This window comes from Notamacropus eugenii, chromosome 5, assembly GCF_028372415.1.
Source record: "Notamacropus eugenii isolate mMacEug1 chromosome 5, mMacEug1.pri_v2, whole genome shotgun sequence".
NCBI lineage: Eukaryota > Metazoa > Chordata > Mammalia > Diprotodontia > Macropodidae > Notamacropus > Notamacropus eugenii.
The window spans coordinates 23,191,432-23,206,653 of record NC_092876.1 but is presented as its reverse complement, the minus strand read 5'-3'; the positions used below and the strand labels follow the sequence as shown (position 1 = coordinate 23,206,653).

Here is a 15,222-nt window from a genome sequence, read left to right as displayed (position 1 = left end):
TGTACCAGTGTGAATGTGTCCTTCACAGGATGCAGTCTGTACTACTTGTGGACTCCTCCACTCCCCCCCACAATCAAATTTCCAAGAGATTCAATTCCTTTGTGAATATCTGCTTCTTGTTCCTCACCCCTAAATACTTAGCTCTATTTCAGCTGACTCCCAAATTTCAGTCATTTCACTCATGTCTGACTCTTCATGTCATTTGGGATTTTCTTGACAAGAGATACTGAAGTGGTTTGCCATGTCCTTCTCCAGCTCATTTTACAGATGAGGAAACTGAGGCAAATAGGGTGAAGTGACTTGCCCAGGGTCTCACTGCTAATAAGTGTCTGAGGCTGGATTTGAACTCAGATCTCCCTGACTCTAGACCTGGTCCTTTATTCACTATGCCACCTAGGTTCTCAACTCCCAAATTACCTGACTCAACAGTCTGTGACTGCGCCTCACCACACTCCAGTTCACTATATCCTATTCAGTATCCCATTGAGAAAAGGATGAGGAGAAATGAGGAGGAAAGGGGTTTTTGTCTGGCAAGCATCATTTTAACTGACCTATCATATACCTATGTTCCAGGACAGAGAATACATACAAAAATGAAACAATGCCTGGAGGCAATGAGTATCTAGTCAGTGTTGCCCCTTCTTTTCAGGGGAGCTAGAGGGGAACAGAAGGAGAAGGATGAGGTACCAATCAGAGAAGCCCTTCCCTTAATTCTCTTTCTGCTTGGAGGCAGTGTGGTCTAGTAGAAACAGCAGTTTCCAGGAAGACAAGAGGCATTGATTCTGCCACTTGCTTTGTGTGCTTGGACAAATCACTAGACCTCTAGACCTCATTTTCTTCCTCTGGAAAATGGAAAGGGGTTTGGCTAGATCAGGAATTCTTCACCTTGTGTGTGTGTGTGTCATAGACCCCTTTGGTAGTGTGGTGAAACCTTTTCTCAGAAAAAAATAAAAGTAATTGAAGGAAATGCTACATTTTAGTTAGAGGCTGGTGAAAGTAAAGATGTATTTTCCCCCCATCCAAGTCCACGCATCCCCTGAAATCTATCCTCTTAGCTAGACCCCAGGTTAAGGATTTGAGGACCAGATGATCTCCAAGCGCTCTTTTCGTTCACCTTACATGACTGCCTAACAATAGATTCCCGCCCCCTCTCCGCATATTACTGAATTTGGCTCAGAGGCAACGGGTGTGGTGGGGAAAATCCCCTGAACTGGGCGCCAAGAAGCCAGGCTTTGTCCCAAACAGACTGTGTGACCTGGGGAGTCACTTCACCAAAGTGAACATCGCTCACCTCTGTTGAACGCAAACATGAAGTGATGGGGGATGGAGGGAGTATATGGCAATGGGATAGATGGAGGATCTCTAAGCACTTTTTCGGAGCTGATATCCTCTATGATTCCTCAACTCCGGTTAGTCCCGTCACGAGATGGCCAGAACCCACCCCGCCCAGTCGCTGCATCGGCAGCAGAGGAAGGGGAAACCGGGTCATGGCGCCTCCCAAACCAGCCGTCCCGGATAGCTCCACCCGCCACTCCTGGGACACTGGTCCCCGGGACCCGCCCCCTCTCCTTGATCTCACTGCTCCAAGGTCTGACTGCAGCCAGTCGTCCTTCCCTCCGGACCCAGGTTCCGATCTCGCAGCTCCAGCCTCCTTCAGGGATGGAGGTATCAACCCCGGCCCCAGCCCTCTTAGGGACCCAGGCGTCCAGATCCCCAGGGCCTCGGATACAGCCAGGCTTCTGGGTCCCTGCTCCCTATGAAAGGACGGTCTCCCGAGAAGAGGCGGGGCGGGGCGAGGAGGGGCAGGGCAGGGCTGGGTCCGCCTCCTTTAAAGGCTCTGGCCCAAGGAATTGGTGATATCTGGGGACCAAGGGACGTGGAGCTTCATAGGAGCCCTAAGGGGGGAACCAGCCAGGAGCCTGTGCCCAGAACTCCGCCTGGAGGAGTCCTTAAGGTGAGGAAGCCAATAGTGACCGGGCCCCAGCTCTGCCTTTAGGGGCTCAGGGGAGTAGGTCTCCTAATAGGGACCTTAGGCATCCTTCTCTCCCTTCCACGTCAGGCGCCAGACATCTAAGCCATCCATTCTCAAACCACCCGTCCCCACAAAGATCCAGGCATCCTGTCTCCTACTCTACTCAAGGATCCGGTCACTCTGATTATCCATCTCCTAGCCCTTCTCTCCCCCAGTTCCCCCCTCTTTCCCCCCTCCCCCCACCACCCATGCCCAGGTCCTTCATTTCAAGGCTAGATATCTGGAACTTGGTCCCGATCCTTCCCTGCTCCCTCCCCGCTCCAGGATTAGTCCCCACCTGACTTTCCCCCCATTGCCCAGCCCAGCAGGCCCTGCCATGGGACCCTCTGCAGGGTCTCACTCTCACACCTGGAAACGTTGGACCTTCCTCCCACTGCTCCTGACCACTTGTGCAGGTGAGGTGGGGAAGGGGATTCCGGCTTGTGGGAAACACACCCAAAGTATATTTTCCTTGTTATTCTGAGGTTATGGGGGGAGGTGTCCGCACTGAAAAAAAAATGTGGGAACACTTGGGAAGGGTTTCTAGTTTGGGAGGATCTGAGGGATTGTGGGGGAGCTATGGGACCCTTTCTGAGAGCCCACTGGAGTGTGGCTGGCTGCCTGTGCAGACATAGAAGGTTGGGAATATTTCTGAGAGGCTATAGAAGTGAGTGAAAACACACAGAGTGGATCAGTATGGGGCATGGAGGAAGGAAGAGTGGAAGTGTAGACTGTTGGGGTATCATAGGAAGGCATTTCTGTCTCATTCTTATACCTTCCTGCAGGTCAGCTTAATAACCACCACCCCGTCACTTGCTCTTTCAGGGTCTCTCATGGCAGAAGACTCCAGGGTGCTGGGGGCACAGCCGTGTGAACCTCATTCCCAACCCTGGCAAGCTGGCTTGTTGAAGGATGTGAAACTCCTCTGTGGGGGAGTCCTGGTGGCCCCTCAGTGGGTACTCACAGCAGCCCACTGTCAAAAACCGTGAGCCTGATGCTTGGGTCCCTAAGAGAGCAGGGCCTGGGGGAGAAGAGTACCTGGGTCCTGAAGGAGGGTTTAGAGACTGGGCAAAACTCATCCATAGGCTGGTCTCTATCTCACTGTCTCTCTCAGTGACAGATCACTGTTGATGGGAGGGGTAAGATTATCCTCCCAAGGCCTTGGGACTTGGGAGATGGATACCCCGGTCATTGAGAAAGCTGAAGCTAGGGACCAAGTGCCTTGCAGGTGCCTCAAGGCATGGGGATGGTTCATCTCTTAAAAAGACCGTCTGACCCTCGGCTCATCTTCCTAGCTAATATATTTCATTGAGGTAGTGAGGAGGAAGAGCCTGAGTCCTCAAGTAGGGGCTCTGTCCTCCTGTGAGTGGTTACTTCCCTTTGGAAGGTGTGAGCTACTAGCTCTCTGAAGGACAGGATTATCAGCTCTGGGTGTCTTTGTATCTGGGCGTATCTTTGTTCCTTCATGCTGCTGTAGGAATAATGACTGACTGAAAGGGGTAGCCTGGGATTTGAAGGCTGAGTCCCTGGGGGACAACAGCTGGAATCTCAGTTATGTGGGCCCTCAGAGGCATGAGCTGGATTTATAGTTAGATGTGTCACTGAGGTGGCAGGGGCTAGGTGGGAGACAAAAGCTGGGAAAGGATGGGGAGCCAAGGGGGCAGCAGTACAGATGCCTGTGTCCCTTGGTGGGGTGGGGACTGAGTAACTAAATGCCTTCAGCCCTAGGGGATGGGGACTGAGAGTCTGCATGCCTGGGTCTCTGAGGGAGAGAGGCTCAGTTACCAGGATTCCTGAGAGAGGGCTTGAGGTTGGAGGGCTGGACATCTGGATTCCTAATGGGGCCAGAATAGGGCACAAGGTTCCCAAATGGGAAGGGACCGAATGCCACAGTCCCCGCAGGGTGGGTGCTGGGAGTATTCATCCCTGGGTCATGCAATCTCTTCCCACCTCCACCAGGAAGTACACAGTCCACTTGGGAGTGCAGAATCTGCAGAACCCAGAGAGTTCTGAGCAAAAGTTCAAGGTAGTAAAATCGGTCCCACATCCTTGCCACAACGAATCCAATGGTAACAGCCACGACCTGATGCTGCTCAGACTTCAGAAACCAGTCAAAGTGAACGACCAAGTGAAGCCCGTTGGACTTCCCTCCCACTGCCCTCAGCCTGCCCAGAAATGCATTGTATCGGGTTGGGGTACCACCACCAGTCCCCGAGGTACTTCTCCAGAAGGAGGGATGATAGACTACAAGTTAGAGTTAAAAAGAGGCTCTCCAAAGTTAGGTCCAATCCCCCCATTTGACAAATGAGAAAACTGAGGCCCTCAAGGAGGAAATGCCTTGTCCAAAGTCAAACCACTAAGAAGTAGAGAAATCAGGAGTCAAATCCAAATCATCCCATTCTAAGTACAGAGCTCTGTTGGCTGTGTGGTGCTGACATGTGGTGCTGCTGGGACAGAGTTGGAGGATCCTAAGACCCTCAGGGAAACAGTGGGAACACTTTGATCAAAAGATCTAGCAAGCCTATCCAGGTGTGAAGGTTCCGTATTCTCCCGGATTTTATTCTGAAGAGCATAGAATGTTCTACCTTAGAGGCCGTTGGTATATAGCACATTGAAACTGGAAGGTGCTCTACAGTACATCAGAGCTAGAATAAACCTTAGAATGTAGAACTTAGAACGTCAGAACTCACAGAGCCCTGAGAATACAGATGGTGAGAATCACCAGAATAGAGAATGACAGAATAGGAAGGGCACATTCTAGGTGTGCTCCCATCGAAATTGCTTTCATGATAATACTAAAATATTTTAATTTCTAATGGGGTTAATATAGATATAACCCACATAAGCAAGAGCTCTTGGGGTCGGGGGGAGACCTTTAATAATTTATAAGAGTGTACAGAGATTCTGACATGGAAAAGTTTGAGAATTGAATCCAAGTTTTGCGAACAAATCCTTTTATTAGGGGTTATTTGTTCTGGGAAGTTTGGATTCACTCAAAGGGTCACACTTGAGGACCTAGAGGGTCACATGTGGCCTTGAGGCTGCAGGTTCCCCACCTCGGATTAGTCCTTATTTTAAATATTAGGAAACTTGGGCCTAGAGAGGGAAATGTGAGGATCAAATGCGATAATGTTTATAAAGTGCCTTGGATGTGAAAGCACTATATAAATGCTAGCTATTATTGTTAGTATGCTAACCTGCCTCCTGAAGCAAACGAGACTTGAGTTGGTTCCTATAGAATAAGTCAAGACGAGCTACAACATTTCAAAGTAATTTAAAAAATAGAATTGGGGATTCGTGAAAGAGCATTATTATAAATGGAATCATACTTTAGGACTCAAAAATCTCTCACTAAGTGGAAATGATGGGCTGAAACTCATAAGGTGAAATTTTATAGGGATAAGCGTCAAATCTTTTATTTTCTAAGATTCTTTCCATTCTATTTTTTGCCTTTTTCAAAAATTTAGTTAGTATTTTGTTTTTCCCCGGTTATGTGTAAAAACAATTTTTAACATTTGTTTTTTAAACTTTTGAGTTCCAAATTTTCTCCCTCCCTCCCCTCCATGCCCTCATTGAGAAGGTAAATGATTCAATATAAGCTATACATGTGCAGTCATGCAAAACATTTCCATAATAGTCATGTTGTGAAAGAAAACATAGAGCAAAAAAAAAAAACAAAACCCTCAAGGAAAGTAAAGTAAAAAAAAAAAAGTATGCTTGGATCTGTTTTCAGACTAAGTATCAAGTCTTAATCCAGCCTCAGACATTTACTAGCTGTGTGATCCTAGGCAAGTCACTTAATCCTGTTTGCTTAAGTTCCTCATCTGTAAAATGAGATGGAGAAGGAAATGGCAAATCGCTCTCCTATCTGTGCCGAGAAAACCCCAAATGGGGTCACGGAGAGTCAGACACATCTAATCAACTAAACCACAGCAATCAAGTCTTGGATTTGGTTAAAACACATACACACACACACACACACACACACACACACCTGTGTGTGAGCACATACAACAAGCACACAAAACAAGTCACTGAGGGAATCATAGGTTTTTAAAGTCAAAAGAGACCTCAGCAGCAGCCACATGGTCCACTACTAACTTAAAGGAATACCTTTTATTACCCAGTGGACAAGTGATGGGTTGTTCAGTCTTTCTGGGAAAATCTCAAGTTCTTTAGAGTTTACCCATTCCACTCTAGGGAAGCTCTAATCATTGGGGTATTTTTCCAGACATCGAGTCTAAATCTGTCTTTTTGTTTCCCCTGACAGAGCAAGCCAAACTCCTCCTCCCTGTTCTGCTTTTTACATAAGAATACCCTCTGTCATGTCAATGCCCTTCCTAAAATGTGGTGCCCTCAACTGAACACTAGATGTGTTCTAGCCTGGACAGAGTTCAATAGTATCTTCATTTCCTATTCCTGGAAGAATCTCTCTTGATAGAGTCAGAAATAATGTTAGCTTTTTCAGCCACCATGTTGAATTTGTAATTAACTAACTAATGAATTAATCTCTCTTCCTTCCTTTCCTGGATCTTTTTTTAGTCTAGTCTAGCCATGACTTTCCCACCTTACATAGACAACATTGATTGTTTTGAAGCCTAAGACTTTATATTTAATTGCAGTAACTTCCATCTTCTTTGCACTTTTTTATAGGTGGTACAATGGATAGGGCATTAGACCTGGACTCAGGAAGACTTGAGTTCAAATCTGGCCTCAGACACTTAGGTGTGTGACCTTGGGTAAGTCACTTAAGCACTGTTTGCCTCAGTTTCCTGACCCATAAAAATGGGCATAATAATAGCATATACTTTCCAGGGTTGTTGTGACAATTAAATTAGATCACATTAGTAAAGTGTTTTGCAAACTTTATATGTTTATGGTGATGATTAGCATTATATTGATATATCAATATTATTACATTATATATTGTTATTTATAATAATATATTATTCTATAAATATATAAACAACATATAATATATTATATGTGTTAATAGTAATAGCTAAGATTTACATAGCACCTACGAAGCAGGGTAATGTACTAAGTGCTGTACAATTATTATTTCGTTTGATCCTCAAAACAACCCTGTGAGGTAGTGCTACTCTTATCTTCATTTTACAATTGAGGAAACTGAGGAAAAGAGAGGTTAAGTGTCTTGCTTAGGGCCACACAGTTAGTAAGTGTCTGAGACCAGATTTAAATTTAAGTCTTCCTGATTCCACATCCTGTACTCTATCCACTGTGCATCTTACCTGCCTTAGTAATAGTAGTAGTAGTAGCAGGAGCAGCAGCAGCACCAACATTGACAGTAATAATAGCAGTAGTAAGTCATTGGTAGCAATCATTAGTAGTAAGTAGTAGTGGCTGTTATTAATAGTAGAGGTGGTGATGGTAGTAGTAGTAGCAGCAGCAGCTACAGCAGTATACTGCCCCTTGTCCTGGATTATAAAGCTTTTTGACATCCTGATGGCATAATCCAGTGTTTCAGACATCTCTCCCAACTTCCTGCAGATTTCCAGATCTGCAGATTTGGGGAGCACATACTAGGGAAGGTACAGGGAGACCACATTTTATGTGAAGGGGAACCAGTATCTCGTTAGTCTCTAAGTCCAATGAGAATCAGCAGTGTGGCCTAGTCCAAAAAGTTCATTGGATCTTAGGATGCCAGGAGAGTAGTCAAATGTCCAGCAGGTTAGGGGAGGCCTTCACTCTTCTCTGGTCACTCCCCTTCTTGTATGTCTCTGGGGAGACATATTTTAGGAAGGATGTGGAAATTCTGGAGCGGATCCAGAGGAGGGTAACCAGGAGAGGGAAGGCACTTGGAAGCAAGGGCAGGGAGGGGATGTGCGATTTGTCCTTGAGTTTCTATATGGAAAGGAAATCTGATTCATTCTTTTTGGTCTCAGAGGCAGAACTAGAAACATCAGGGAATTTCAAAGGGGGCAGATTTCAACTAGAGCAAAGGGGAGTGCTGAGCACAGTGCCTAGACCAGAGCAGGTACCTAAAAAATGCTTGTGAACTAATTATTAGAACAGGGTAACAATGAACTATCTAACAATGTAATGTCCTTATGAGGGAGGGGGCTTTCCATCCTGAACATATTCAGGGAGAGGTTGGAGAGACAGGAAGAGTGTGGAAGAGAGATAATGAGAAAGAGAAAGAGGAGAAGAAAGCATGGAAAGAAGTGGAGTAGGGATAGGAAAAGAGAGGAGAGGGCATAAGAAGGGAAAGAGAAGGGGGGAGAGGAGAGGAGAAGAGAGCAGAAAGAATAAGAGGATGAAAGGGAATAAAGGAGGGGAGGAGAGAAGAAGAGGAACGGAGAGGAGAGAAAGGGAGGTGAAAGGAAGAGAGGAGGGGAGAGGAGAGGAAAGGGAAGGAGAGGACAGGAGGAGAGGGTAAGAGGAGGGAAGGGGAGAAAGCAGGGGAGAAGGGGAGATGAGGGGAAGGAACAGGAAAGGGGAAGAAAGGAGAGGAGAAGAAAGAGGAGAGGAGAAGACAGCAGGGAAGAAGTGTTAATATATAGAAGGTGTAGACAGAAGTAGTAACAGAGAAAGAGACAAGGAGAGTTAGATAGTGTGGGGGTCAGAGGACTCTTCCAATGATTTGATTCTAGACTTTTCCAGCTGAAACTCAGCAGTCACTTTTCAGGAAATCAAGATTAGAATTGGGGGAGCGGTGTGAGAGAACAATTTTGTTTGCCATGGTTATACAAGAGGGTAAAGGTATGGGGACCAGAATCTCTTCTACCACAGAATGGAAGAAACTCCTGTTCAGGAAACAGTTCCCATGAGCAGACTTTCCACTTATTTATTTACCATATTTTGGAGGGAGAACAAGAATGTTCAGGTTCCATCACTGGGCTTTGCTCTTCAGTCCCATTATCTTTAAGATTAGTATTGAGAGAGATTATTGTCTTGAGAGAGATCTCCAATCTTCTTCAAGTTGTGCTTTTAAAAACCTTGTTAATTTCTTCTTTCCCTTCCGCATTTTGACTTTCCATCTTGACTGTATTCATGAGACAATCAACCATTTACTAAGGTTTTCCACCAAATGTTTTAAGATGTGGAGTTTTAGGTTTATTATTTTTGCCTTCTTCTTGAATCAATTTTAACTCCATCTTTATTGAGCCAGGAGACTCCTTTATTTCTCTTATTGAACTTATGAAAATGCATTGAAAATTCTTGAAGCAAATCTAAGTATGCTCTTAGGGATCTTGATTTTGTTGGCATTTTCTTTCCTTGTGATTCCTTTTTCACTGTACCATGCATTCACGAATTGGAGCCTTGTAAAATTATACTTTCTCATTTCTTCAATCATTCTTCCCCCCTTCTCCCCCCCCCCCCCCCACCATATACATGAGGAAAGCTAAGACTGGAAAGGGTGGGAGTTAGTCATGTCTTCATCCATCAAGCTAATTGGCTTTTGCAAGAGCAGTGGAGTCTCTAGTTGCAAATCTTTCCAATTTTGTGAGTTTTTCCATTACTAATCAACTTTCTCTCCCCAAACCCAACCTTAGAGAACTTTCCTGACACCCTGCAATGTGCAGAACTGAAAATCTGGTCCCAGGATCTCTGTGAGCAGGCTTACCCAGGCAAGATTTCAGATGGCATGGTGTGTGCAGGGGACAGCAATGGTGTGGACACCTGTCAGGTCAGGGATAACAAGGAAGAAGTTGGTGGTGGGGTTGACACTGGTGTTGGATGAAGGGACTTGGGGAGGCACAGAAACATAGCACCTTGGTGCAGGGGAAGGAATCCTTGCTTGAATTCATAGACCCTTACAAGTCCTTTGGCCAAACGCCTCCTTTTACAGACAAAGAAACTGAGGCCCAAAAAGGTTAAATGATTCCTCCCAGGTCACTCAGGTGGTAAGTGAACAACCACAGGATTTGAATGCAGGGCCTCTGACTCTAGATCAGTGCTATTTCCACTGTCCCACAACTAGAGGATCTTGCCACTGGAAAGGCCTTTGGAGATCACATTGGTTTTTTGTTTTTCTTGCTTGTTTGTTGTAGTATTTTTCCAGTAGCGTCTGACTGTTCATGACGCCATTCCGTGTTTTCTTCGCAGAGATATTGGAGTGGTTTGTCATTTCTTTTTCCAGCTCATTTTACAAATGAAGAAACTGACTTGCCCAGGGTCACACAGGTAGTGGCCTGAAGCCAGATTTGAACTCAGGAAGATGATTCTTCCTGATTCCACATGTCCAGCCCTCTATTTACTGCATCACTTGCTTATTTGCTGGGGGTGGGGTGGGGGGAAGGAGGGTAGGGGTCATCGCTGTAAATTAGTGGCAGGATCTGGATTTGAACCCAAGGCTTCTGACTACAAATCTCTACCTCTTCCTCCTAAACCACACTCCTCCAAAAGACCTGGACTCAAATCCAGGGATCTGGTTCTCAGCATCTCTTTTATTTTAGTCAGACCACTATCCTCATCTGGGTCTCAGTTTTCCCATCTGTAAAATAAGAAGGTAGGATTAGATAATCTCTAAGGACCCTTCCAGTCATGATCATATGATTTGAAGGGAGAGGAGTGTTTTACACAACTCAGGAGAAGAGAAGGCCAGGGAGTGTTTCCCCCATCTTTTTTAACGGCCACATATTCTGGGGACAGGGGTGACTTGGGAAGCCCCTTACAATAAGTTTGTCTGCACATGGACTGGGGAGTCATTATTTCTTCAAACTAGCACTAAGGTTCCTTGGTTGAGGCCCTTCCCCTCCCCAGGGAGACAATGGCCTCTTTCCAATTGTGGGCGCTGGGCCAATGTCGTGGAAACCCTGCTGGGTTTTCTAGGTGAAGTTAAAACCTAACACCAGGGATGGGAACTGGGGGATAATGTCCTTTCCCCACTGGCTGAGGTAGCTAGGTGCAAAATGGATAGAGCACTGGGTTTGAAATCATCTTCATGAGTTCAAGTCCAGCTTCAGACACAAACCGATTGATCCTGGGCAAGTCACTTAATCCTGTTTGCCTCGGTTTCCTCATCTGTAAAATGAGCTGGAGACTGAAATGCCAAACCCCTCCAGTGTCTTTGCCAAGCAAATCCCAAGATGGGGTCAAGGAGAGTCAGAGACGACTGAACAACAACAAGGGAGGACAGTTGCCCGGCTTCCTGGGAAGAAAGAGGGATTTCAGCTAGTTTAAAACGTCCCTTTAACTTTGTCAAGGTAAAGGCTGGACGCCTCTTACCGCCTTCCTCACCGCCCCCCCAAGAATGATCCTTCGCTCATTGAGACTCAGACTGTTTCCTCTCCTCATTCATTCAGGGTGACTCGGGGGGCCCTTTGGTGTGCGAGGGAGTTCTCCAGGGCATCACATCCTGGGGCGCAGACCCCTGCGGGAAACCGGATAAACCAGGCGTCTACGCCAAGGTCTGCCGCTATACGGAGTGGATTAAGAAGATCATCAAAGCCAACTGATATCGTTCTGGGAGTGGATCAGGAAGGAGGAGGGGCGGTCCTTCTCCCTTAATAAACGAGTAGCCCGGGCTGTGCTCCCCCTAGACCGGCCTACGCTTTGCTGCTAAGCTCTTGGTCCCTGGAGAGGAGGAGGACGGGGCGGAGGCAAAGCCCTGGAGCTCTCCAAGTCATGCGTGCACCACTTTCTTTCGTTCTCCCTATGATTCCTTCCTTGAGACTTGGCTTGGGGTCGTACCCCAGTGGTTGGAACTGTGCGTGGGTGTCTGGATCTCTCCTTGTTTAGGTCTTGTTTCTGTCCCTTTCCCCGTTCCTCCCTTCGATCTCCCTCCCGGCCTTGATCTCGCCACGCGCTCTGTTCTTTTCTTTCCCTGGTCTCGGCGCTTTCCCTCAGCACCTCTTTGCCATCCATACTGTCCTCTGGACTCTTCCCCAGTCCCTGCACTTCTGACAGTCTCTTTTCTTTCCCGCTGGTGCTACCCTTCTTTCCCCCGTCTGTATTGTCATTCTCACCCACCTTCTCCGTTTCTCTATCTCTACGTTGGCTCTCTCTCAGCCCCCTTTGCTATTCTCCTGGAACCCCCTTCCCCGCTCCTGTTCTCCGGGCTCTCCTTTCCCTGTCCTTTAAGAGTTTTCTACACTCCCTGCTCCCCAAGTCCTCAGGCCAGCCGCCTCCCGAGGCTGGCGTCTTGTGGGTATGGGAGCTGAGCTCCGCCCCAGTGGACTTGGGTTCCCCTCCTGACGGCAACTCTTTCCCAATCTCTCCCGGGACCAGGGCGGAGAGAGGCACGTCCTCTCGGGCTGGACTCCAGAGGCGGGTGGGGCCCCAGAGGCGGGTGGAGCTCCGAGGAGGAGCCGAAGGACTGGAGACACAAGATGCTCTCAAACCCTCCCGACAGACGGATGCCCAGACGGCCACTCAGGCCTCCAGTCCAACCGATCTTAGCCCCGGCTTCACTTCTATCTGGAGTCCCAGGACGCGGCTCGCGAGACCAGTTGCACCCTGGCCACGGCATCCTGGGGCCTGTCTCTGCCTGGTCTCAGGCCTGTCCCAGCCCGCAGCTCCTAGCCCTCCCGGCTCTCATTCTCTCACTCGGAGCATCCAGGCATTCTGGGCCTGCTCTTAAACCACGCCCTACTTCTCCGCCCCCCCAACCTGGCGTTCTCTGTCCTCTCCCATGCTGTGCCCTGCCCAGGCCAACGGCCTATCCCTGCCACTAGGGCTTTATGTTCCCGCCCACCCTAATGTGTACACTCTTACTTTCCCACTCCCCCCATAGCTCTTTAGTTCCACCCTCCGCGTCTTTCCTCCACTTCTTTTGTCCCAGGTCCCCAATACATTAAGTCATTCCCTCCCTTCCAGATTCTCCCCTCCAGGCTGGACTGTGTCCCCCAGTCACACTCACACTTTGCCCAGGCTCCCAGACTATGTCCTTTCCCCATTTCCCCCTACTCCCCTTCCCTGAATTCCTGGAATTTTAGTCTTGCGACCATCCTAGTCTTCCGTCTCTTCCTCAAAAGTCCCCTACTTCTGGACCCTCTCCAGGCCCCACCAACTCCTGTTTCAGCTCCAGAATTATGGCTCTGCCCACCTGACCTAACTCACTCTTAGAACATCTGGTCCTCCCACCCCGCCAGTCCCAGTCCCGCCCCTTTCAGTTTATCTGTGATTAAAGACCCTGGACCCACCGACTAGTATCTTGGCATCTAGAACAGCTTGGGTTGGGGTTGATGCTGAGGGAGTTGTACACCTGAATCTCAGAGAATTGTAGATCCTGGTGAGCCATTGCCTAGATCCTCGGTGAGTTTGGGAGCTAAGGAATCTAGAAGGAGAATGGTCTGAGGATCCCAGGGAAAGGGTCGGCAGGGATCTCTTTAAAAATTCATATTCATCTGATCTTCACAACATACTTATGAAGTAGGTTACATAGGAGTTGTTGTTGTTCAGTGATGTTGAATTCTTTGTCACCCCGTGAACCATGCTGTTGATGGGATTTTCTTGCCAAAGATGCTGGAGCAGTTCACAGTTTTCTTTTCCCATCCATTGAGGCAAACAGAGTGAAACGACTTGCCCAGGGTCAAAATGCTAGTAAGTGTCTGAAGCTGGATTTGAACTCAGGTTTTCCTGCCTCCAGGCCCAGCACTCTACCCACTGAACCTCATAGCTACCTTCTGTATAGAGGTGACTATCCTTATTTTTGACTGAGTTAAGTGACTTGCCCAGGGTCATATTACTAGTTGTGACCCCAAAAGTGATCACAGACCCCACATGGGATCACAAAGAGGACTATTTGATTGAAGTGACTCAACCACCCCTACTACCCCCCCACCCATTTTAAAACTGAGAAAATGGAGGCAAAGTGACTTTTAAATTTAACTCTTAAGACAGGAAACCAGGTGTGGTGACTCCAGATCTGCTGAAGGCCAACTGCCTTGTTAGAGCCCTGGAATCTTGGATCTTTATTATGTCTCCCTCTCCTCCCCTTATTTTTCTTTCCAAAGCCCAAATGTTTCTAAGTGCCTTCTACTAAATACTGGATATTTAGACCTGAGAGGGACCTGAGATAGATTTTTTTTTTTAATTCAACCTTCTCATTTTGGGGATGATTAAGCCAAGGCTCAATTTCCAGAAGTTACAGTGATAAAGAGCAGAAAAATCAGTATTTGTGCTGAGTTCTGATTTGAAATCCAGGACTTAAAAGAAGTTTATTGAGAGAAAGAAAGTCTTAACTGACAAGTGCTGAATTTGCACCTGGGTTCAAATCCCAACTCTCATGTTTAATAGTTGTGTGCCCTTGGCCAAGTAATTTAAGTACTCTGGCCTTTGGTTTCTTCATCAGTGACCTCTATGATCTCTTCCTATGATGCATTTTTCTCTGTATATTTGTATCATATGAACTGAGGCTGAGTATAGCTAATGAGCCCCCATCAGTGTGACTGTTTTTAAGATTATCAGTTGTTGTCAAGTACACAGTCAGACAGGTATTATTAAAGTTATGTGGTGAAAATGGTTGGTACAAAACATCTCCAAACTCTGTGGCATACATTGCCATAAGAACATATAGAGTTGTTATAAGCTGATGATACATGTGGCAAAGGGGAATATCTCCCAGATTCTGAAAGTCCCTTCACTAGAGGTATTATGGTATTCCCCTTCAAAATATTGCAGCCTTCTTCTGGGCTCCTTTTAACGATGCCTTTCTGTGGTGTGTCTAGTATGTCTCTGGTTCCCACTGCTGCTCTTGGGATAGTGTTAGGACCCCAAAGAGAAATTCAAATCCTTGCATCCTCTGAGATCACAAGGCTGAAGAAGGGGAGGAGACAGAGATTTTACTCTGATCCCTTCTGGGAGTGATTCTCTCTCAATGGCTTGGTTGGAACTGTTCTCCCCTCTAAACTTCCGGAAACTTAAGTTACTGGGTTTGGAACTGGACTGCTACTTGTAGAAGACCCAAAGAGTATAATAGGGGGGGATATTATATGAAAACTTTTGGCTAATTGATTCAATAGATACTATCTCACCTGATAAAAGTACCAGGGCTAGAGTATTTGGGCTGTTACTTTAAGTGTGGGTGGGGTGATTGACTCAATAGATCCCCACACATGCATTTTTTCACCCCACAGTAATTTCCCAGTGAGAGGCAGCAGGTGGTAATGGATAAAAGGTAGGTTTTGAAATCTGGAATCTAAGTCCTGATTTTGACACTTCCTATTTGTGTGATCATGGGAGATCGTTTAAACTCTCAGAGACCAAACCACTCTCTATGATATTTACTTGCAGAAGAATGTTTA

At 46.8% G+C, this 15,222-nt stretch overlaps 1 protein-coding gene across 3 annotated transcripts; it reads left to right on the top strand.

Annotated features, from left to right (window-relative positions):
- Positions 1–1,830: 1,830 nt before the first annotated feature.
- Positions 1,831–11,603, top strand: KLK8 (kallikrein related peptidase 8). 3 transcript variants are annotated; one of them, XM_072607733.1, is made up of 6 exons: positions 1,831–1,954; positions 2,338–2,427; positions 2,837–2,996; positions 3,971–4,227; positions 9,529–9,662; positions 11,281–11,603. In XM_072607733.1, exons 2-6 carry the CDS (start codon positions 2,349–2,351, stop codon positions 11,431–11,433), a joined length of 783 nt encoding a protein of 260 aa, XP_072463834.1. In that variant the 5' UTR covers positions 1,831–1,954; positions 2,338–2,348; the 3' UTR covers positions 11,434–11,603. The 3 variants fall into 3 exon arrangements, with proteins under 3 accessions (XP_072463834.1, XP_072463833.1, XP_072463835.1); XM_072607732.1 differs by having other exon boundaries at positions 2,333–2,427; XM_072607734.1 differs by having other exon boundaries at positions 1,837–1,954; positions 2,333–2,427; positions 2,837–2,963.
- The last annotated feature ends 3,619 nt before the right edge of the window (positions 11,604–15,222 follow it).